Source organism: Vitis riparia, chromosome 11, assembly GCF_004353265.1.
Source record: "Vitis riparia cultivar Riparia Gloire de Montpellier isolate 1030 chromosome 11, EGFV_Vit.rip_1.0, whole genome shotgun sequence".
Taxonomy (NCBI): domain Eukaryota; kingdom Viridiplantae; phylum Streptophyta; class Magnoliopsida; order Vitales; family Vitaceae; genus Vitis; species Vitis riparia.
The window spans coordinates 765,208-789,785 of NC_048441.1; the positions used below are offsets into that span (position 1 = coordinate 765,208).

Here is a 24,578-nt window from a genome sequence, read left to right on the forward strand (position 1 = left end):
ATAAATATGAAAACTGATAGTAAATAATGTACTATTGTAAAATTATTTCAAAAAAAATATTTGAAAATGCAAAAGAAATTAAGAATTTTGTTTTAAAAAGCATTATATGGTTGTTTTTCAAAAAATTGTTTTTAAACAATGGGTTTACAACGTTCCCAAACAAACTTTATGTAATATCTTGCATCAAATAGCAAAAAATGTTCTTGAAATTAGCATTTGAGGAACTAATATATCAAGAATCCCCATTTCAAAATTTTCAATATTCAAGGATAATTTTTTATTTTATCTTTTGAAAAAACAATAAAATAAAATTGTTTATATTTTCTCACCACTCATCATTCATCAAAAGTTGCCCACAGCAACCCTGGAAAGATGAACCTTGTACTTTGAGGACACAGTCACTCCAAATTTGTGGCTCACACTTGCAGTTGGAGCTTAGGGATTGGCGGCCGCCTCCTTATCCATATCTCTGACTCACATTTTCTTTTTCATTTTTCTTTAATTTATACAAAATTTTCATATTGGGCATCATATTTTCTTGATATTTCAACGAAGGCTTGGGTCAAAAATAGGCTGTCTCCTGTTTTTGTTTTGTTTCGGTCTTCCTTTTTTTGTTTTGTTTTTAGCTTTTGATTTTGTTTGGGATGGTGGAATAATAGAATTAGAGAAGTGGTAATTAATATTTCAAAATTTTAATTTATAATATTAAAAAACATAAATAAAAAATTCTTGCTATGTCTTCAAGCCCAAGACAAGCCCACACCCATAAAAAAATAATAATGACTCAATTTTAAAATATTTTTGTTAATTATCAATTACAACAATTACAACAATTACTAATGATAATATTGTCTTTTTCTAAGTAATTTGTTATCATTAGAATTAAAAATTTTCTTAAAGTGCTTGGGCCTACACACTCCAAAAAATCCCTAAAAGGTATAAGTTAACCAACTTTTTCAAACTTTTGAGCTGCCATCCAATATGACACCCAACTTATCTAAATAGTGAAGTCAATACAAGCTCACTATTGGATTTAAATGATTAGTATAGTGATTAGGAAGACAAATATTTGTAATCTCATGAACCCATTTGATCCAATCCAAAAAATGAAATCAATCACATCATCCTATGCATATAATTTAAGTTTTATTATTTTATGTCAAAATTTGGTCTCGTCTGTTTGTATTTTGGTGTTATTTATACTTTTATCTGATGACGTAAATTTCATCATTTACTTTTAATAAACAAGATTCAATGTTCAATAGGTCTCGAAACGATACCTTTTGAATATATCATTGACGTGTACAATCAAATCTGAATAGAAAAAATAAATGAAGTAAAAAACAATGTGGGATTTCAACTTTATTTTTTATATAAACAAATGGAAAACATATATATAAAAATAAAAGACTTATAAAAATCTTACTATTAATTTACATTTGATCATATTAAACGTTAAAATCTTATTTTGAAATTAATCTTTAAATTCTATCTTTATATTTCTAATAATAGTGAAAAACAAAAGGTTAGAGCAAATAATTTTCTCGATTAATTCTTAAAAAATGGTTTTTGATAATATTTTTTAAACATGGTTTCTAATTCCTTTAAATATAAAATTCTATTTATAATTTTAAATATAAAAATTAATTATTCTTAAATTTATTCTTTGTAAAGGCATTTTACATTAATATACAACACAAATTTTTTTTTTTTCCTTTTTTTTAATTTATTTTAGAAAATATCTTATTTTCAAAACAAATTATTGAAAACTGCTTTCAATGATTCAATAAAAGGAAACATATTTCCCATTCTACAACTAGAAAATTGCTTTTTTCTTGGCATTTTTCCATTTGACGTCAAATCCTCTTTTCTTGGGAAAAAAAAAACTGAAAGAGAACAAAATTGATTTCATATCAAACCAATGGAAGCTTCATTCTCAAGAAGACTAAACAAAGCAACAAGCATGGGCCCAACTAAGAATTTAAACCCCAGCCCCCAACCCCACTCCACAACATCAAAAGCAAAAAGGTTTATGAGACATCATGCGACAACTATTAGGAAATACTTTTCCAATTTAAAAATAATATTTTAAAATTTTATTCCACAAATAATTTACTTTTAAAAAAAAATAAATTTGAGGTATTTTCAAGTATTTTTTAACAAAGTATTATTAAAAACAATTGAAAATTTTAAGAATATTTTTTGAAAATTTTATGTTATATATAGGTGTATAGTGCCTGAAAATATGATATTTGAGTTTTCAAATAAAATTTTATCCTTAAATATTATTTTTGAAAACCCTTTTCAACAAATATTGTGTAAATAGAAAATTAAATGAAAAAATGAATTATAAGAATAATCATCCGAAGTTTGGTTGTAAAACTAAAGTGGTGTTTGTTTTTTTAATGTAATGCTAATGATAATTTGTTTTCGGATTTTGAATGATTTGTGATTATTTTATTTTTTAACTTATGACTTATTTTTTAAAGTTTTTTTGAATAAGAAAATTAAAATATTTGACTTTTTGGTGAATATTAAAAACAACTTTTTGAAATAATTAAAACACAATTTTAAGGTAAAAATAAATTTTTATACAAATTATGTTCTTAACCCATCAAGATAATAAATTTTTATTTAATAATTTTTTTTATAATACCAATAAAACCTTTTGAAAATGATCACTTTTATTCCCCTTCAAATTATAACTTAAATAATAATAATAATAATAATAATAATAAGGCATCACAACAAACGCTAAGGTTGGGGTTGAACTTTTTCATTTGAAGTTGAATTAGAATAGGTTTGATTTTTTAAATGTTTTATTAAAATTTTCAAGTAAAAGCTAAAAACTCTATTTTAAAAGTATTATTAAAAATTTTAGATAAAAGTTAAAAATTCACTTTTTATTTATACAAAAATAACATAAAATATATATCTAAAAAGACAAGAAAGAGCGTTAAATCATTATGATTTGATTAAAAAATTTATAAGCTGACCTTAATGACAAGTATTTGAAAAAATCCGTTCCATTATTATCTCTAATTCTATTTGTTATCTTTTTGTTTAATGATTTATATCTTGTTGTTGTAGTTGTTGTTGTTGTTGAAGGTAGATTTTTTTCAAATTATATATATTAAAATTTAATATTTTTAATATTACCTAATAAACCCTATTTTTTTCTTAATATTTTTTATATTAATTAATAAACCTTTTGTTCTTTTATTACGTTGGCGTCATTTATGAAGCATATTAATAAATGGGCTTCACAACGAAGGAAAAATCCAATTAATGACATCCTTTAACCTTACGACACGTGTAACACTCTTATTCAACGGCATGCAAAGCTCATAAACTCCTAGTCACTCCAGTCAACCAACCCCATCATCCAGATAAAAAGAGCAACAAACTCGAGTGACGTGGCGACTACCTTATGTAATGACATCACATCTGGAAAAATCAACGGCCAGGATGAGACGAAGCGGACGGACAATTTAAAGCGACGACGAAAAGCATAAAAACACAGTGAAGAGAGAGTCGTCAGAGTAGACTCGAAGACCGCCGACTTGTTTACTTATTTATTATTATTTTTCATTTTTCAATTTTTTGTGTCTCTTCTCCATATTCTTTCCCTCACTTTCTTGCGTTTTCCTTTGGTTTCTCTCTAGGGTTTGAGGTGAGTGGCGGGGTGCGGTAGTGTTTGTGGCTTCGGTTGGAGAGAGTTTTTTGGGTGTGGTGATTGTTTGGTGTGGTTTTTGGTGTGCAGATCTGAAAAATGCAGAGGCCGACGACGCGGTTGATGGAGAGGTCGAATACGATGAATAGAGGGAAGCGGACTTTGGAGGGGGAGGAGGAGGAGGAGCAGCCGGAGCGGAAGCGGCCGGCTCTCGCAAGGTGGGTTCTTGTGTTTGTTTTGTGCCTTTAGTTCGGCGATATTTGGTGACTGTTGATCTTTGGTGCTAGATGGCTGAATTGATGGATTTTTGGTGGTTGAAGCTCTGGTTCAGTGGTTTGTTGCATGTTGTGCTTGGATAGGCCATTTTTTGGAGCGATTTTTGCGTTCTGTTGTTTGAGTTTGGAGTCGGAGTTGATTTTTGGTCGTAGATGGTTGAATTGCTAGTTTTAATTTTTAATATTATTATTAATTTAATTTTTTTTTATCAATTATTGCAACCTGTTGTTGGATTTTAGGGTGGGAGTTGATAGGTAGCTTCTGTTTGTTTTGTGGTTTTGGTTGACCGTTTGGTATTTGAGGTGATCTTTGGTGCAGGATGATCGATTTTCTTGGTTTTGCGGTTGAAGCTTTGATTGAATGGTTTGTTGTAGCGGGTATCGTGGGTTTTTTCTTTTCGGAGTAGGAGTAGGAGTTGATTTAATTAGGAAGTTCTGAAGAGGGTGTTCCGGTGAATCATGTCTGGCTGCTTCCGGGAGTTGAACTTGGGTAAAGGGGTTTATAGTCATGGCCGTGTGCAAAAACTGTATTTTCTTATCCTTTTGGAGGGAAATACTGGTATTTTTGCTCCCCAAAACTCCCCCAAAAGCTTAATTCACTTATTCCCTTCTGATGGGCCACACAGATCCATAGATTGGTTGCATAATAGGTTAGTTATTTTCTATTGAATTTGAATTTCAGATCTGGAATCCACATATATGATTCCAAAATAAAAAGCAAGACTTTAGAATTCCAACAATTTCAAATGCTAAATGAAATCTAATTCCACATCAAATGCAGCCTTAGGGTATTTTGTAGTCCTGTGGTTCCCTCACTTTTCTGTGCTGCTGACTATTATGTGGCTTCTTCTGGTGCTTAATTTGAGAAAAGACAGTTAATGCTTTGTTTTGGGAGGGTTTGATATCTGCATGAGATGCTGTAGACCTCAGATGAACCTGAATTAGGATTTTGGCTATCACGCATTTGATTCTGCAATTTTAATGGACCAACTAAACATATTTTGATTTTGGTAATCTCAATTGAATTAAAAGTGCCTACCATGAGGGCAACACACAAAAGTATACATGGTCTATATAAGGCGCCAAAGGCAAAAAGCACGGAGAGAAACACAAGGGTAGCCTCGTTGGAAACTGTGAACCTCAGATGAACCCAAATTAGGATTTTGGCCATCAAACATTTGATTCTGCAATTTTAAGGGGCTAACTAAGCAATAGAGTACTTCAATCTAGGTTACAAATAAACCCCAAGAAATGTGATAGCCTCATTGAAATTTCTCTTAATTCCTAATTATGGTTGGAGTGCAATGGAACTGTATTAATTCATAGTATGGGTTGGAGCCCAACAGAAGCTCCAAACTTGGTTTCCCTAATTAATTATTTCTATCTCCGAGTCAGGAGATGAAGAGCATCTGGAAATCAAAGCAATTGGGGGTGTTGTTTTCAAAAGTGATTCCATAGTGGACTCTTTTAGGAGTTAATCAGAATGCTAAGTCCCTAACCAAAATCCTGGTATTGGATTTTTCTAAAATTCTATGAAGGCCTATGTTAACCAATTTAACCCAAAAGTTTAAGTTGTTAACTTGTCAAAATTAAATAAGATGTGCAGCTCACATGGGAGTTCTTGCCAAAATTTTCATGTGTGATTAATTTTGTCAATTGATTTTTTTTTTGTTTTTGTTTTTAGTTTTTTTGTTTTGCAATGAGGTGTTGCTTAGTTGTGATGTCAGTTGTGTGCATGTCTCTTGTTAATGGTTTTAAAATATGTTTACCAAAATGCTTGCTTGCTGTTGGAAGGGGAAAAGTCTTGTTCTTTAAACCTATGGTTTTTCTTGATATTTAAATTTAATTTTTTTTGTTTTGCAATGAAGTGTTGCTTAGTTGTGATGTCAGTTGTGTTCATGTCTCTTGTTAATGGTTTTAAAATATGTTTGCCAAAATGCTTGCTTGCTGTTGGAAGGGAAAAATCTTGTTCTCTAAACCTATGGTTTTTCTTGATATTTACTTTCTCTTTTTGCACTTGCCTGTTTCTATTAAACCTCTATGAACGTCTCAATTTAACACTTATTTTTATGTCAGTTCTAATATAGTAAAGAATATATATCTCATGCAGTGTAATAGTGGAAGCTCTCAAGGTGGATAGTCTGCAGAAACTTTGCTCATCCTTGGAACCTATTCTTCGTAGAGTTGTAAGATAGACTTTATGTACTCTACCACTCTGTTAAATATTTTTTTCCTCTCATATTGAGATGACTGACTGCCATTTAATGTCAAATATTTGGTGGGAGGATTTCTCATCCTTCTTCTTGTACTTCTTTTTTTATTAATATATCTTTGTGGCGTTTCCAATAAAAAAAAAATACTCTCCTCAACTTAGAATGGAGTGCATGCTTCAACCATTTAGTCTGGATCCTTAATACATTAATACTAACTTTCAAAAGTAGAAGAAAATAACTTTGACACCTTGGTGTTCCTCTTCATGAAAATTAGTATGAGTGATCTTTCATTATCATTTTTAGTCTTCAATCATAGTGGCTTCATATATATTATGATGGGAATTTGTTGAATTTTTCGAAAGATAATCAATCAAAATTAAGCAACTTATTCTTTATTTGCAAGGGTGAAACTTTAATTGGCATACTTGAATCATAGATTGGTTGCATGCTAGAACTTCGTAAATTTTTTTATTCCCCCTCCACCCCATAAGAGTTTTTGTTAAGTAATCAGTAGCAGCACTTGACTCAGCTAAACTGCTTTCTTGTCTTAAAAACCTTAAAGTTACTTTGACTATATTTGCATCATCTTTTTTACTGTTACCGTGACTTCTTTTTTTTTTGCTTTATTTCTGTTAAGACATATTTCTTTCTATGTGAAAATGCATTAAAAGCAATTTTTCTCATCTAACAGAAAAATTCTGCACACAGAAGCCAGCAGCCATTTTTTGGCTTGTCTAGTTATTTCCATATTATTGTGCCTTTTTTTTTTTTACCTTAGTGGTTCATACTGCAACTAATGCTAAACAGGTCAGTGAAGAAGTGGAGCGTGCTTTGGCAAAATTAGGCCCTGCCAGGCTCAATGGGAGGTAAGAAAATTCCATTTTAGTGTCTTTTTACTACTGTTTGTTACTTCCTTCTATGTAGATTGATTTTGAAGGCCAAAAACTCAAGTTATTGCTTAGTCAGTAGCTCACAAAGGTTAATACCTATGAGATGGGTTGGAAGGCCTTTTAAAGCTCTCTGCCGTGATTGGTATGTCATTTACGTGGTTTGTTTTGGGTTATATGTCTTGTGTCTGGTTGGTGTAAATACCATCAACCACTTATTTGTTTACTCCTTTATTCAGACAGTTTTCACAGTATTCAGTTGCCCAGAGTTTGGTAGAACTACAAGAGGGAGGGCTTTATTGTCATGCATAATTCTAGTGAATGTTTGGTAGTATGGATGAAGAAATTTAGAATTTTTCAAGGCAAGGTTGCAGATTTTAAATGAACTTTTGGGGAAGATTATATACCTTAACTCTTTTTAGGTCTGGGCCTGCAAAGAATTCAAGGAAACATCTTTGGAATAAATCGTTGAATGATTGTATTTGGTTTAGCAACAAATTGTTTGGAAGAGTGACTCTCCCTCCCAATCCTATTTCAGGATTTCTACTTAGATTGACACACATCTCCCTGCTCTCCTGATGGTCTGTCAACTCTCCTATGCCAAATCACTATGACTCTTTCTGTAGTTTTGCTGTGATGTTCATTGCATCAGGGATCCCAAAGGAAGAAAGAAAGCAGGCGAGGACATTGGGTTAGCAAGACTGGGTTAATTAATCCAGAATGGATTGAAAATAACTTATTCCAACAATCCATCCCTAGTTCTGAATGTCACGAAGTGTTACAGCTACCCAATTTATGATCTCTTGATTCTAGCAAGCATGACGCATGTTGTGATGATGTTTGAAGGATTCTTTTCCTTCTTTATTCACCTTTGCTGCTTCTAAGGAGGCATGAGTGGATGATGTTTGGGAGGTAGAAGGAGGGATGGTCACTTGGAACTCTTGCTTCTCAAGAAACTTTCATGATTGGGAAATGGATGCTGTGCAGAATTTTATTCTAAAAGTTAATAAGTTTGGTAGAATTAGAGGTGAAGAGGATAAAATGGTTTGGAAAGCTAGCAAGAGTGGGTTGTTCTCTGTGAGGTCTTTCTACGATGCATTGGAAGCGGAGGGTGAAGTGACTTTTCCCTCAAAGATAATATGGGGTTCCTGGGCTCCTACCAAAGTGAGTTGTTTTACTTGGGAAGTGACTTGGGGTTGGATCCCAACTATGTACCAACTTAAGAGGAGAGGTTAGGTTTTGACAGGTTTTTATTGTATGTGCAAAGATGTAGATTAATCGATAGATCAATCTTCTTATCATTTGTGGGATAGCTAGAGAGTTATGACACTTTCGCTTCTCCTTCTTTGGCATCTTATGGGTTCTCCCTTTTTCTGTTAAGGATTTGTTAAAGGGATGACATAGTGGTTTTCTGGGCAGGAAAAGAAGGAAGGTTTGGAGAACAACTCCTCTTTGCCATTTATGGACAATTTGGAAAGAGCGAAATCAAAGAACCTTTGAAGGGGAGGAACGCGCTATCCAAGCTCTTAAGGATTCCCTCATAACTAATCTATATATGTGGTCTTGAGGGTTCCTCCTAGGAGGTAGTAGGGAGCTCCAGGTCCTTTGTTAGATTTTATAAAATGGTTGTGCTTATTTTCTTAAGGTAGGGTTGGAGCTATTTTAGTTGTTTTTTTGTTTCTCACTTGTATACTTTTGGTATACTGTGTTTTCTACTTTAGTTTGACTTCCTTTATACATACATATATATATATATATAAATCCTCCAAAACCCCATCCCCCACCTTGCGACTTCACAATCTTAGAAGCATCTCATGATTGGCCAACTTGTTCTCTGAGCAAAATAAGATGTGGCATTGGTGAATTGAAGATGAGTGACCATATCATTCCTCACTTGCAAACTGAGTAGGATACCTTCCTATGCTTGATGAACCAAATTGCTAATCTTGATGCCAAAAAAGATACCTAGCTTCCCTAGATATACACTATGCAACTAGCCTCAACTCCTCATTTGACTCCACTACCTAGAGCAAAGCCTTTATTATTTGCAATATAGTTTAGAATGTCTCCACTGAGCTTGTCTATTTATTTTATGCCCTTGTTTAGCATCCAAAGGAAAGTTAGATTGAGGATAGAGAAGATTCAAGGTGATTTTCTATGGGGAGGTTGGGCTCTAGAGAAAGAAATAACACGCAATGAAATGGTTGATTGTGTGCGTGGTCAAGAGGAAAGGGGGTTTGGTTGTTAAATGCCTCTCGTTGCTTAACGAAGTCCTTCTGTGCAAATTTTTTTTGATAGATAAAGAGAATAATATTAAACAGAAAGAGGAAACACTAAACTGGTGCCCTCAAGGTATACAGGGAGTATACAAAAGCAGTCCACAGACTCGAAACCAAGAGAGGAAGTCCTTCTGTGCAAATAGAGTTAGCGATGTGCATCTGAAAGGGAATTGCTCTAGAAGCAAATTATAGGTGGTAAATATGTGGAGGAAAAAGAGGGGAGGCACTTTTGTCAAGCAAGTGATGTGTATGGGGTCGGGTTATGGAAAGCTATAAGAAAGGATTGAGACCTCTTCAATGGTAGGGCCTCAATTTTTCTGGTTTTTTTTTTTTTTTTTTGGGTGGTGGGTAAATGGGAGGATGGTGGAGTTTTGGAAAGACTAGTGTGGTGAGGAGCCTTTGTGTGTTTCCTTCCCCACACTGCATGCCTTAGTTTCTTCAAAAGAGGCATGGGTGGCAAACTTGTGAAGGAGGACGTTGGAACCCTTGCTTTGCCAAGAATTTGAATTATTAAGTGTTTGGACAATGTAGAACATTTTCTCTATAGACTGCAAGGGAAGTCGATGTATAGGGAAGAGGAGGATAGGGTGGTTTAGATGGATTCTAGTAATGGAGTTTAAAGCCCTTTATTCTATCTTGGAGCCAGGTTGTGGCATTCCTTTCCATTGGGGATAATTTGGAAGCCATAGGTTTTATCTAAAGTGAGCTTTTTTGCTTGGGAGGCTAAGGTAAAGTGTTGACTTTAGATCAACTCCAAAGAAGCGGATGATCATATGTTAGCTGTTGTTTCTTTTGTAATGTTGTGGAAGAATCTATTGATCACTTCCTTCTTCACTGTGTCAAGACTAAAGTTTTATGACAATTGTTGTTGTCTTTTTTTGGTGTATCTTAGGCCTTTCTTCCATGTTTAGAGAGATTCTTTTAGGTTGGCATGACTTCTTTATTGGAAAAAGAAGAAAGAAGGCATGGAGATCCGCTTCCTTAATGTAATTTTTGGATAATGTGGAAAGAAAGGAATTGAACATCGTTTAAAAATGAGAAGTTTCATTAAAGTTTCAAAAGTACTTCTCTTACCTTTTATTGTGGATCAAGTTGTACATGGATGAAGGCTCTATGCCTTTAATTCTTTTATAAATTAGTTAGGTCGTTGTTGAGGGAGGGGGTAGTTTTTTGTGTTCCCTCGTTTTTTGGCTTGACCATTTGAAATTTGTTGTATACGTCTTGTATACTTTGGTGCCTTTAATATAATATTCTCACTTTATTTTTCTATCAAAAAGATGATCATATGCTTTCAAAAATCCATCATCTTCGAAATAAACCTCCTCTTCCATAATTGATGCACTCTTCAACCACTGGATTAGCAAGCTAACAACTCATAAAATGTTCCAACTTTTATCAAGGGTTCCATGCAAGGAAGAAATAGTATCATGAAGCATAGTCTCTTGGATATGACCCTATAGTAATCTTGTACAAGCTAGTAGTGATGCTAATGGGGCTAAATTTTTTTCTCACATTAGAGTTCTTGTTTTTGAGGACATAATGTAATGTAGGACAACCCTTAGGTGATTGGCCATAACCAAGAAGGGTGGGCTAGAAGACACTTACAACTTCCCAATGATAGACAATAGGATTAAAAGAAATAGGAACTTTCAGAAAATGGTAATTTAATATCTCATTTTCTAAATCATACAAGGACTCACATAACTAAGAATCATTAAATTTGACTCCTAATGAGCTAGATCTACAAGTACTATTTAATTTCTTTGTTTCTTTTTATTCTTCATGAGTAGTTTGAAGGGTGCATCCTTGTCATAAAGGAATGAGATGGAATTTACTCATCCTTTAAGCACATCATTGGAGTGAAATTTTGCGAACATCCTCCTAGTATCACAGTTGATCAGAGGAGCTGGAAAGACAAACTTGTTTGGAAGTGAGGAAAGAAAGGGCTCCTCTAGGTTAAAATTTTTTATGTTTCCTTGTCTGCTGAAGGGATATGTCAGTTCCCTGTAGAGGAATCACGGAGGTCAAGTGCTCCACCAAGGGCATATTTCTTTGCTTGGAAGCAACTTGGGCAATGATTCTAACCATATACTGGCTCATGAAAGAGGGGTTGACCCTTGCAAGTAGGTGCATTTTATATAGGAATAGCGAAGAGGAAGCAAACCATATTTTTATCCATTTTGTGCAAGCTCAGCTGGTTTGGGATCTCTTACTTTCTCTACTTGGGTGCTCTCAAGGGCAGTTAAGGAGTTTGATTGGTTGGTTTTTGTGGGTTATGGATAAATGGCAGAGAATGGTGTGGAGGATGACTCTCCTTTGTTTGTTTTGGTGCCTGTGAAGGGAGTAGAATGACAGAGGTTTTACGTAGGAAGACTGCACTAGAAGTGGGAAGAGCTCTTAATCAAACTTCTATTAGATTGGTCTAGAATTCCTTTTGGGCTCCAGAGTAGTTCTTTGGTGGATTTCATTGATGGGTTTAATCTAGGCTAGGGTGCTTTTTTTGTTATTCTTCCTTTTCTTTCTTTGTAGTGCTTTATGTATACTTCTTATGTATTTAGATGGCGACCCCTGCTTTGATAGTCGCTTGTTAATTTATTTGTTATTGCCTATAAAGAAAGGTCACCCTTGATCTCATTCCAAATTCTTGAGGGCTATGGCAAAAATGTCCAACAGTCTCAGTATCGTATTCCTGTCCTAGTCCTAACCATCTTGAGACCAATCTCTTTGACAACCTCATCCTCAAAGCACCTCTCCAGCCAAGATGAGTTACTTCCAAAAGTTGGTTTCCACTCTCTGTCCACTCTAAAGACCTGGATACAGCAGTTTAGAGCCATAGATGTGACAATGCAACTCAAAAGTTTCCTCCAATATTGCCCCTTTATTTTCAGCAATCTCCTCTAATGCTTTTTCATTATTTGGGTATCATTTTCTTGCACCTACCATTTTGCAGTTCTGTGGAGTTGCTTGAACTTAGGGCTACTATTTGAGTAGGTCAAAGTTGAATCTAGACCCAAACCTTCTTTACATAGGGTTGGAAATTTTCAACCCAAATTTGTTTGCAAGTTGATTGAGCTATTAATTCTCTTTCTTAATGTCTTTTGCTATTTTTCTTAATATCTTTTGCATTGCTCACAATGTTTGTTACATTATCATAGCTTGAGAGCATGCCTTGCAAAGTTATGCATCTATCAACATAAGGGGGTTGAATTGCAAGAGAATCATGATATCTTGAAGTGATTATAAATTTGAATATGATAGTAACAAAGGTTATTTGATTAAAAGGGATGAAATCATCCCCAATTTGCAAATCTAACCCTCCATTTTTTCACCCTAAAAAATATTCATTTTGAACAAAAATCCCTCACTTTTTTCTTGCTAAAATAACCTTTTCTTTTTAAACACACATAAATAATTTACATGTTGAAGGGCATTTATGTCGAACAGGAGTTACTTTTCAAGTTCAAAAATTGGAGAGGTTAAATCTACAAATTTGGGATCTTTTCATTCCTTCTAATTGATTAATTCTAGTAACAATTGAAATCAATCAGAAGTAATTTCTTATTATGCTTATAATTGCTAAAGATGTCAAATATTTGAGCAATTTATCTTAGCTTCAACTTTTTGTATGTAAACCATAATATTTTAGATGTACAAGCATAATCATGTTTCACCTAACATGCATGACATATTTATAACTTATGGTGTGTAAGGGTGGCTATGCTGCTGAAAGAGTCAATTGAGCCCATTGGTTCTTTATCTGCTGGGAAAATATTGCAATTAAATAATCTTCTTCTGGCCTAAAATGCTTCCTTTTCCCCTGATTTACCTTCTTCCCTATTTGATCATATCTTACTGCTATGGTAAATGACTTGTTTCATATCTGGCTTGGTGGTTTTTATTTCTAACAATTGCCATTTCAGGTCTTCCCCTAAACGAATTGAAGGACCTGATGGAAGAAACTTGCAGTTGCAGTTTAGGTCCAGGCTGTCTCTTCCCCTTTTTACAGGAGGAAAAGTAGAGGGGGAGCAGGGTGCTGCAATCCATATTGTCCTGGTGGATGCCAACAGCGGCAGTGTTGTAACTTCTGGACCTGAATCCTCTGTAAAACTGGATGTTGTTGTCCTTGAAGGTGATTTCAATAATGAAGATGAAGAGGGCTGGACTCAGGAAGAATTTGACAGTCATGTGGTTAAAGAGCGTGAAGGAAAGAGACCACTTTTAACTGGGGACTTGCAAGTAACACTCAAAGAAGGTGTTGGAACACTAGGAGACCTCACATTTACAGATAATTCTAGTTGGATACGGAGCAGGAAGTTTAGGCTTGGGCTGAAGGTTGCCTTGGGATTTTGTGAAGGCATACACATACGTGAAGCCAAAACAGAAGCTTTCACTGTTAAAGATCACAGGGGGGAATGTAGGTTCAGGCTCATCCTTGTCTTTTATTTATTTAATTGTTTTATTGTTCTTTTTCTTATCTGTGCTGACATGTTATTGAATCTGCTGTTTTTCCCTGGGTAGTGTATAAGAAACACTATCCACCTGCATTAACTGATGACGTGTGGAGATTGGAGAAGATTGGCAAGGATGGTTCATTCCACAAGAGGCTAAATAATTCCCACATTTACACAGTGGAAGATTTCCTCCGGCTTGTGGTTAGAGACTCCCAAAAATTGCGGAGTGTAAGTGCAATATTTAGTTGCTGAATTAGAAATACAATGATCTAATCTTGTTTCCTGATATATTTTTCTGGTTGCTGTAGATCCTGGGAAGTGGCATGTCAAATAAGATGTGGGAGGCTCTTATAGAGCATGCAAAGACTTGCACCATGAGTGGAAAGTTCTATGTTTATTATCCTGATGATACAAGAAATGTTGGTGTTATTTTTAACAACATCTATGAGCTGAGTGGTCTTATTGCTGGGGAGCAGTATTTCTCTGCTGATTCTCTTTCTGAGAGCCAGAAGGTTGGTATCGTATATGCTTTTATTTTGTTTTTAAAATGATATTCTGCTGTTATATTGTGTTTAAGTGGTTCCCTTTAAGATCTAGTCTGCATGATGACGCTTTCAATCCAGAATACTATTCCTTTGCTGAATCCATAATACTATTCTTTGCTAATTTTCATTCTTATTACTATTCCCCTGGTCCAGATCATACATTTTAATTGCTAAGAACAAAATGTCCCTCTCCACCATACTTATCTCAACCTTGTTATCTTATTACAGATTGCAATACTCATTATACTCAGTATTCATCTGTCTTCTGCTCTATTCTGTGTGCTACCTGGAAATCATGAAGTCTGTTCCCTCAAACAACCCTCTTTCTTGCCTCTCTCTCTCTATTTTGTGGATTGTATATTCTATTCACTCAAATTATTCCTGTTTCCCAAATGCACCAGGCCATATTATGACGGACAATTCCTTGCATCATTCTCCCACTGATGGATCTACCATTCCAACTCATAAGTATCTCCTCCTGGTATCTAGGGCACCCAAGCAATTTAAAATAACACAAAGACCTTGAATCATAATTGGTTGCTCCTTAATAAGTTAGCCATGTCTTAACCTCCCACCTTAAAATGATCCAAGGTCAAATGCTTTTACTTGCAGGTCTATGTCGATAACTTGGTTAAGAAAGCATACGAAAACTGGAATCAAGTTGAAGAGTATGATGGCAAGTCTTTGAGCTTCAAGCAAATTATCAGGTCGAGTACATCGCGAAATGAACATATGATAGGCTCCATGGATTATCCTACTGCTTTAGAGCCTCCGCTACCTCTTCCACGTCCGCCAGTTGCAGGTCCTTCTGAGCAGTCCTTGATGGATCCAGGCATGTCAGTTGGAGGTAAGCATTTCTGGCACAAAATATCCCTTTCAGTAGTTGTATATTTATTTTATCTTGCTGAATTGATGATAAATAGAGATTAGTGAAATTTTGGACTTTTTGATTCCTCTAGGGTGGCTGATTTTGCTATTTTGTCTTTTTCACCTTTGAAGGATAACTTCTTGTTCTTTTAATTCAAGATGCAATGAATTGTCGTTTTGTAAAACTGTTGATGATGTTAGCTATGTGATTGAGCATCTGAGTTTCTAAATCACATGGCTGGTTGTGGAAGCAAAATCACTTGTGCAGTTTAGTCTACCTATAAACAGGGAGATAGGTCTGCAAGGTTGTTTCTATTAAATGCTGTCTTGACCACAAGCTTCTTACCTACTTTTCATGTCTGTTCAAAATGCTATTTATGAAGCCAGGGTGTGGAGTGTCATATGCTTAATTTTTACCTATGTGTGACTGTTAACATTTTTATGATGGCGTGGAAAAGTACTTTATGGAAACTGGAGTAATGGGGAAAAAAATAAATAAAGAAAGAAGAGACAAGAGAAAGAAAAAGAAAAGAAAAGAAAAGAAAAAGAAAAGCAAAGCTAGGCCATGTTATTGAATATTCTTGGCTACACACACATGTGCATGTTCCATGGAAGTGGTCTATGCTTAGTTATTTCAACCCGAGCTTTTACTAACCACCCATATGCTTTTTCTTCTCCATCTTTTTCCTTTTTCAGGTTCAGGGTACAATGATGGTCTTGCAACCAGATACACGGCTCAGCCCCAGCTTGTAAATTCCAGTTCCCGTGCCCAGTTTGATGGCCCTTCATTCCCTTCACATGACCAGCTGGTCAACAATTCTCACCAAATCCAAAGCACTAGGAACGATAGCAGTGTTGGTTTGGCCCTTGGTCCACCACAGTCATCTACAATGGGGTTCCAGGCTCTCAACTCATCTATTCAGCACTCCAATCTTAACCCTTTTAGTGACTTGTTGAATAACCGAGACAAGGGAGTTGATGACTATTTCACGGAGGAAGAGATTCGGCTTAGAAGTCATGAGATGCTTGAGAGTGATGATATGCAGCACTTGCTCCGAGTCTTCAGCATGGGAGGCCATATTATTCCCGATGATGGGTATGGTTTCCCACCATACATGGCATCACCTTCAAACTGTCTCTATGAGGAGGATCGAAGCCGTCCTGGAAAAGCTGTTGTCGGTTGGCTGAAGATCAAGGCAGCAATGAGGTGGGGCTTCTTTATCAGGAAGAAAGCAGCAGAGAAGCGGGCACAGCTTGTTGAGTTAGAAGATGATTAGAAATTTTTGTGAGGATGCTCGTGGACTTATCCTGTGAAGCCTTTCTTCCCACGTTATTTCTATCATATCAATTATTGGGACTCTTCAACAGTGCTGACAACAACTCGAGGTTGGTTTCAGAAGTCTTGAGTTGTTTCTAAGATTCGTGTCAGGTATCTAGGAATCTCTTCTTGTACAGCTGCCTGTACAGTAAGTTATTGTGTTCAACACCCTAATTATTACTTCCCTCTGGTTTCACTCATCACATTGCCTCTGGTTTGTGAATGATATGATATATGCATTTGAGATTTCTGAAGGGTAGTTGTGCTGTTCAATTAACAACCCTTTCCATGTTGGAGACAACATCTAGGGAACTTGTGAATTCTAGGTGATGTCAACTGAAGTCTGGTTTTGAAATTCTGTATGGTATAAGAATGATGGGTAGTTTTTCTTAATCTTATCATGCTAGCCTATTTTTCCGTGCATTGAACAGTCTGGGATTTTACATTAATCAGTTGTATGAAGTTTGCATTCAGGTCGGATTATTCTTGAAACCATTCATGAAACTGCTAAGCCAGTGTGCATAGTTATAGAATGATGTTACATCTTTCTAAATTTCTTAGCATGTACTCTTTTTATCATCTGTTTGGAAGTCTTTCCAATTTCATTGCATAGGCCTCGACCGGAAACCTTTATAGAATACTAGAAACAGAAACAGATGCCAACGTCACGGTATTTGGATTCATCTTCTTTTTCTTGGTTGCTAACAAAGCATGGTGTGTAGGTGGTGATGTAAGTCATCCGATTGTTTTCTCGTAAATAGAAGAGAGAGGTGAGCAGGCACAGGGAGAGAGAAAAAACAAAAATAAATAGAGGTGAGGCATGACTCACGAGAGCCGTGTTGAAACTTGAAATCACATCTTCTCAGGAGTCCGCACCCGTTTGTTGTTTACCTCGTTAATTTCTCCCTAGGGGTGGATCGGTGAGGACACCTCTGCTGTATCGTATAAATGGAGAGAGAGATGAGGATACCAGATCTGGGGTTGTGGGTTCTTTTCCTTTTTCTAATTGCAGAAGAAGAACTAGAAGAGATAGAAGTGGAAGGGGAAACCCCCAAGCCCCCGATGGAGCTCCCACCAAAAACTCCAAATCCAAACCCCATGAGGTATTCTAAAATACCCCTCCTCTCTCTCCTAGCTTGTGTGTTGCCAGAGTTGTAGAAAAAGCTTTCAATGCAGTTCCTGTGGAGATTGTGTGTGATGCTATGAAGCAGGTGTATGTCTGCAGCTCTTTTTCGGTTTTATTATTATGGAAAATTTTCTTGGTACCCTCTACTTGTTTGTTTGATTGAATAATAATGGTTGAAGATGGTAGGGTGTTCTTTTTGGTGGGTGGGTGGGTGTTGTTGAAATGGAGAAAAACTGTGGTGACCTTGTTGAGCGGAAGAGGGATTATTTATGTTACGAAAACAACGGTGGGTATTTGAGCACTGGCACGCCCAATGATTTTATATTACAACCTGTCATATGATAAACATGATGCCCTTTTTCAAATTTTATCCTTGGAATATGTTTCAATGACATTTCTCTCATAATGATTTATAATTATTTTTTTTATTTTTTTACTTAATACCCTTAATTGAGTTTGCAAAATAAAACAATTTTTTTTACTTAATACCCTTAATACTATATTACTCTTATTATTAATTAGGTATCGTTAGAAATTCAAATAAATAAAAACTTAAATTTATTTAAAAAACTTTATCCAATTACCATCGGTTAAAGCACAATTTTCTATTTAAAAAAAAAATAAGAAACAAAAATATAATTCAAACCTTATAATTTTTCAACTTCAAAGAGCCTTGTTTTCTAACAAAATGAATGTTCATGTAGACGCTTTACTGCTTTAAGATGAGAGAAATAATAAGAAAAGAAAGGTAATTCAAGAATAGGAAGGAGAAAGCTGCATATTTATTAATTAAAAAAACTAATTTAAGACAAAAATATAAAAATCAAAACTAAAGTGCAGTTATTTATGATAAGAATTAAAAAAAAGGCAGTTATTAACAAACATAATCGGTACTGATTAATGACCACTAAGAGAAAGTGCACAAGTTCAGCGAAAATAACTGGAAAAAAAAAAATTTAATTTGTCATAGCATTTGAAGAAAGACAATTGGCCGTAGATGCAGCAAATAGTGCTTCTACTATGATTCAGTTCTTCAACACTAGCAATGTCTGCAAATGCTGAGACAAAACTCATTCCAGTTCCATGAGAAATCCAAATGAATAAGATGAGCACAGAAAGCGAATAGCATTTTCATTTCGGTTAGCTTGATTTCTGTTAAGTGCCAAGAAAAAAAATATTAAGAAAAATAATTTTTTTTTAATATTGAAGCTCAAGCTGGTAAAGGGTTGAGGTGGGTCTGTCATCTGTGGAGGTTCTGGATTTAATTCCTAGTAGGCACAAATGATGAAAAAGGAAAAAAAATGTTAACCTATAAAAAATATTATATGATTTTCTTCAAATTTCTGGGCTATCAAAAAGTGCCAACACCATTACTAGGCTACATGGAACTGGGATTTCCAGTTTTCTGGAAATCAAAGCAGTATAAATGATATGCATAAAAACTGAAAGTTTCCATTTCTTCACTTCACCCACATTTTATTGGCAGCCAAACAGAAAATGATGTATAAGATTTCAAGACAATGGATTTTCTCTTTAAGAAAAATCAATGCATGGAGTACAAAAGAAACGAGAGTTTCGCACCTTCAATTTACTGATCCCATCTCCAGAATTTAAAGATCATCTTGGAAGATTGAATCAGAGCTCTGAATGAAGATGGTCAACCTCACCCAAATGGCTGCGCCTTGTGTGAGGACTAGCTTATTCTAACCTCTGAAAATTGCAGCTCTCAGTGGCAGGATACCTCAGTGAGGGAAATGGGTGGTTGTCTTGCCATGAAATGAAAGAGGTAAAATGGGGGAGAGATGAAAAGACAGAGAAGGGGGTATATGGGAGAGGAGAGAAATGGGTGAGAGCAGACTGCGTGTACCCTAAACTGGTCTACTGCCCTTTTCTATTTGAAATGGTTTGAGATTGATTTCAAAGAAAGGGAAATGCTAAATGTACCAAACAAGAAGACCAATGTACAGGGATACAAACAGATGGAACTAGGGTGCAAATGCAACCTAAAAATATGCACATGACACCACCAATAGGTACTGAAAAAGCTAGCCAGATCAAGTAAACTAATTGAAATGGAAGCTTTGGGAATGTAGCTCTTTGAGACTGTATTTCAATCAAAACAAGCCTTCTTTTGGACATGGTCTTGAAAATCAAGAGAGCATGTCATTTAACCTCTAAAACTACAATTTTGAACCATCCAAGGTATGACATATATGGAATTCAAAAGTGGCATGCAGCAGATGAGCTTATTCCTAATAATTGCTCACAATACACTGATTTTGAGAAACAGCATCATCTTCGGCACAAGAGAATAACCCTAAATCCAAATACTATTGAAATGCAGGGGTTACACACACAACTCAGAAGGCGGGCATCAGAGTGAAAACGAAGGAAAAAAAAAGGAATCACCATCCACTCTCAGATCCCTTAAAAGAGAAGAAAAAGAAAGAAAAGAAGAGGAACTCAAAATATCCAAAATGCTACTCTATTATATGAAATTTCACGGATCAGAGACGCATAAACAACTGTACTGCAACATGACCAAGGCTACTCAGATTGCCATGAAAAGAAAAAGGTAGACAAGCATAACATATGTGTTAGCAATCTCTTGGATGAATGGCATAGGACAGAGTAAAATTTTCTAAAAAATTTAACGAGAATCCCAGTCCTTCAATTTCTTGCTTCCTTTGGGTTTTGCTATCGGCACATTCATCCCTGCCATTTTTGCATTGTACTTTGCTCGAAGAGGATCATTATATGTCCACCTGCATTACAACCAACCATTAGCATCAAGGGTTTAAAGAGATCTTACATATCAACTCAAAACAAATTTCATGATGCCCATGCATGTTTAACAGATAACAAATTGTGGGATTTCTTGCATGCTAGATATGAATGCAAAATGCCTAATTATTGGGCGAAGGGTACAGCAACTCTCTCTTTCAGCTAGGAAGTTTCTTTGACAAAAATAGAGAGGACTTGAAATATGGATTTGTATCTAATTAATCCTACTTCTGACATGGATTCATGAGAATAAAATACTAGAATTTTGTTTCTCTATCATTTGAAAGTACAGGTCTGCACAGCTAAAGTGGAGTATCATGAAAGAAAAGAAAAGAAAAAGTAAATAAAACAGATGTTTCTGCAAATCCTATAAAATCAGCAAGGATTAAAAAGTGACATAAGAAACAAAAACTTATTTTAAATCCAGCTTACAAATCCTGAAGGACCACATTATCCCATCTTATATTCTTGTCAGGTAATTTTCGGTTATTGAGGCATTTGTAATAATTGAATATCCACCTACTGTTATAAGAATCCATATTTATTCTGTTCTTACTTCGCACAAAAAAATGTCTCAGGGACCTAGAGTCTATTGTGGAGCAATTTTTTAAGGAGGATAATAGTAATAGTGATAATTTCAAATAAAAAACTTCCTGGTAGATGAATGTTAAGGGGCCTCCACCCAATAACTCTAGACATGGGTAAGGTTCAAATGATATAACCTTTTGGTGCAATTTTTGGATTTAGACCCAACAAGTAATTAATCTTCATGTGTGGAAAATCGAAAAAACAGCTGCTGACTTAACCAAAACCTAAAGTTACATGTGGTTCAGTTCTGAGTTAGTACCTATGAGAAATATACTTAATAGAGCAATTTCAGAAAAATTTTTGGAGCATATAATCCAAGGGAAAAAGTGAACTCACGGATTGTTCCAATCTGTTGTATCCTCGTTGACAAGATGGGTCCATTTTGTCCTTCCACTGCGACCAAAGTGCTTGACTTGCATGACCTTAGGCAATATGGTCTTGTTCATCTTATCTTCTCCAGTAGGAGCAGAAAAGTCCCGAGCATAAATACCATCAGATCCAGCAGTAGCAGCAACATCATCTACTTCAGACTGGAAGAAAGCTCCCTTGTGGTAATACTTCTGCATGAACCTCCACTTTTGCTTGGGTGCTGAGGCTGGTTTGGGATTCTTCCTCTCCCACTCTCTCCTTTCCTCTTCAGTCATGTTTCTCACCTTCTCGACCTCTTCCTTCTCCTTCAACATTGCCTCCCGGGCCTCCCTATCCCTCTTGATCCTTGCAATCTCTCTCACCTTCCAAGCTTCATACTCCTCCACCTCATTAACTTCATCATCAGTATCTACATCAGCAGCATTTGCCTCCACTTCCAAATTCTTTAAAATCTCTTCATCCTCCCTAATCTTCTCAACCACAATTTGCTTCGTCTCAACCTTTCGCTCCTCCAATCTCCTCTTAACTGATTCCTCAAGTGCACGCTCCTCTGCCTCAAGCCGCTCCCGGTCTGCCACCGTGTCTCTCTCCGACTTTGGCACAAAAACAGGTTTCACCATAGCAATACCAGTCAACTCCTCCTCTGAGTCTGTTTCATATTCAGACTCCTCTTCCTCCTCTTCTTCAGCCTCGTCTTCCTCTTCCTCCGGCAGTAATGCTGCCTCCTCCTGCTGCTGCCGCAGCAACCTCTCCCTAATCCTCCGCCTTCGCTCCTCCAATGCATCCTCATCCTCTTCTTCCAAATCCAAACCTTCCTGCCTCTTATTCTCCTCCTCAATAGTTGAAACAATCTCGGCCTGCCGGATCCGGCGGTGATCGGCCCTCACTTCGTCCCGGTTGTCAATCCTACTCTCAGCCAAACGGCGTAACCTAGGATCATCCTTTTTAACAATCCCGACATCTTCTTCCCGACTGGGGAAGGCCTTTTCTAGTGCAATGGAAGCTCCACTGGCGGTGCCAATATGGGCATCTTCATCAGCATCCTCAGCCCACTCTGGGGCCTTTCCAGGCCAGTAACGCTTGACCTTGGTTTGTCCAATTTTGCCTCTGAGCTTATCCCTAATAGCAATTACAGTATCACTCACACCCGCTGTAACAGACATTGTTGTTCTTCAATAATATCTGGAATAAAAACAAAAAGTGGTGAAACTCTAGGACAGTACAAGCTTGATAAGATTAGGGTTTGTATTTGTAATTTTTTAAACTGATAACCGCCATAAAGAAGACTAGGGTTTTAGAAGAGAGAAAGAAGAGGTAGGGCCTTGAGGAATTAGCTTCTATCTCTGCCCAAGTGTGATGAAATTGACAGAAACAGTTCATATTAGCCTTTTTTCTCTTGGGAGGTTAAAATAGACACAAGACATGGACTCACATTCTCAATATGCCAAGCTTGAACTCAGATACAAGCTTGATCGAGAAAACCCTCTCTTAGAACCAAATTTTGGCATATCTAGTTTGCAATAAAGTTTGATAGAAAAATATATCAAGCATATGAAGCATGGATTTCAAACAAGAAATACTAATGTTTAGAAACTTAATAATTCTAAGTTTGGTTGCTTAGAAAATATAATATCTAAGACTGATTCTTAGATATTTAAGGAAACCAAAACCTTTATTCAACTTAGCCCCACACAACTTATTCAACTATTCATCTTTTAGAATCTAAAACAACATAAACCGTAAGGTTCAAGGTTTGCTATCTTCTGTCTTTTCCTAAATTTTCTCAAAACCAAACAGTGGATAAAACAACAGAAAACTGTCCATACATTAGAACAAGTTCAGAGAGTCCTAAAGAACTCCCACTAGTAATTGATACAAAGAAGCATACGCATAGAGATAATTAGGGTTTTAAATCTATTATAATATGGAAGAAGAGGAATAAAACAATAACCCTTTCCCTGCATTCCCTCCACTTTCTCAGCAACCAAAACAACACATAGGGGAAATTTAAATTAAAAGCAAAATCATTTTCTCATCCTTCCATCCACTTTCCTAACAACCAATCAGAACTCCTCACTTTCTCATAAACTAAAACAACATAAACCATGAAAAAAAAGAATAAAAATAAAAACCCTCCATCTTCTCTTCCTTTCCTCCACTTTCCGCACAACCTAACAACAATTCACACTTTCTTTGCAACCCAAACACCAGAAAAAAAAAAGAAAAAAAAAGTCAGAAAAAAAGGTTTTCTCTTCATTTTTTTTTTCTAGGGAAGAACAAAAATTCCCCAATCCCTAGCAACCCAAACACCGAAACACATGAAATTAAAGAGACGAAATTGTGTTCTCTTCCTTCCTCCATCTCAAGAAAGAACAAACCAATATTCACAACTTCCTCCGTAATACAAAAACCAAAAACCTGAAATTAAAAGGAGAAAAGAAAAATAATTTCCTCAAAAAAAAAAAAAGAAAAAAAGAAAAAAAATTCAATGCCTTTCTTCCACCAAAAATAAAAACATGAAATTTTAAAACCGAATTTATTTAATCTTCCTATACACGCAAAAAAACAGAAAAATATAAATTAAAAAAAAAACATAAAAAGCTATTTGGTAATCTGATCACGATTTGCAGGCAAAGGTTGTATTTTTCAGCCTGGCTCAAAAATCGTGGATTTAGGGTTTGTAAAATTTAAATCCAATGGCACAAAAGCAAAGAGACCCCTATAACAGATCCAGAAAACACAGGGAGGAAAAAAAAAGCAATTTTTTTTTGTTTTCCTTGAGGGTTTTGCATGGATTTTCTCGGAAATCAAACGAGGATGAATTTTCCCGGAAATCAAATAGGGATGGATTTTCTTGGGAATCAAACGGGGGTTGCAAAAAAAAAAAAATTAATAACGTGATTAGATTAGTACCTGCGAGGATTGAGAGTGGCAGAGGAAAATAGGGCCTTTTTAGGGATTCTCTTGTCTGGAGGGCAACTTCAGAAAAGGGCTCCTTGATGCCCGAGTGAGAGAAGTGGGTGGCCCTTTTGAGTTTTAGATTTAGTATGATAAAAAAAAAAAAAAAAGAAGAAACAAATCATGAGAACAATTTGCTTCATATAAATAATTATTAATTATTAATTTTTATTCAATCAAAACCGTGGCTTGGGTTCAATCCCTGCTATCATTGTACTATGATACACTCTGATAATATATATTTA

General features: G+C 35.6%; 2 protein-coding genes across 3 annotated transcripts; one reads left to right on the forward strand and one right to left on the reverse strand.

Moving 5' to 3' along the window:
- The first annotated feature begins 3,563 nt into the window (after positions 1-3,563).
- LOC117924683 (calmodulin-binding protein 60 B) lies at positions 3,564-16,938 on the forward strand. Of its 2 annotated transcripts, XM_034843387.1 has the most exons (9): positions 3,564-3,673; positions 3,764-3,891; positions 6,059-6,134; positions 6,969-7,027; positions 13,248-13,741; positions 13,846-14,006; positions 14,087-14,290; positions 14,936-15,170; positions 15,887-16,938. In XM_034843387.1, the coding sequence occupies exons 2-9, from the start codon at positions 3,773-3,775 to the stop codon at positions 16,465-16,467; spliced, it is 1,929 nt and encodes a 642-aa protein (XP_034699278.1). In that variant the 5' UTR covers positions 3,564-3,673; positions 3,764-3,772; the 3' UTR covers positions 16,468-16,938. The 2 variants fall into 2 exon arrangements, with proteins under 2 accessions (XP_034699278.1, XP_034699276.1); XM_034843385.1 differs by lacking the exon at positions 3,564-3,673 and having other exon boundaries at positions 3,680-3,891.
- Positions 16,939-20,093: 3,155 nt separating this feature from the next.
- Positions 20,094-24,331, reverse strand: LOC117925400 (microfibrillar-associated protein 1-like). Its single transcript, XM_034844399.1, has 3 exons — positions 24,289-24,331; positions 21,343-22,557; positions 20,094-20,399 (listed from the first exon to the last, which is right to left on the reverse strand). Exons 2-3 carry the CDS (start codon positions 22,536-22,538, stop codon positions 20,285-20,287), a joined length of 1,311 nt encoding a protein of 436 aa, XP_034700290.1. The 5' UTR covers positions 22,539-22,557; positions 24,289-24,331; the 3' UTR covers positions 20,094-20,284.
- Positions 24,332-24,578: the final 247 nt, after the last annotated feature.

What these genes read in the sequence shown, in the direction of transcription:
- LOC117924683 (XM_034843387.1), top strand. Translation starts at nt 3,773, where the DNA reads ATGCAGAGGCCGACGACGCGGTTGATGGAGAGGTCGAATACGATGAAT. An exon ending in AACCTATTCTTCGTAGAGTT is followed by an intron (nt 6,135 to 6,968) that starts GTAAGATAGACT and finishes AATGCTAAACAG; the next exon opens with GTCAGTGAAGAAGTGGAGCG. An exon ending in CTCTTTCTGAGAGCCAGAAG is followed by an intron (nt 14,291 to 14,935) that starts GTTGGTATCGTA and finishes TTTTACTTGCAG; the next exon opens with GTCTATGTCGATAACTTGGT.
- LOC117925400 (XM_034844399.1), bottom strand. Translation starts at nt 22,538, where the DNA reads ATGTCTGTTACAGCGGGTGTGAGTGATACTGTAATTGCTATTAGGGAT. An exon ending in ACAACAGATTGGAACAATCC is followed by an intron (nt 20,400 to 21,342) that starts GTGAGTTCACTT and finishes GTTGTAATGCAG; the next exon opens with GTGGACATATAATGATCCTC.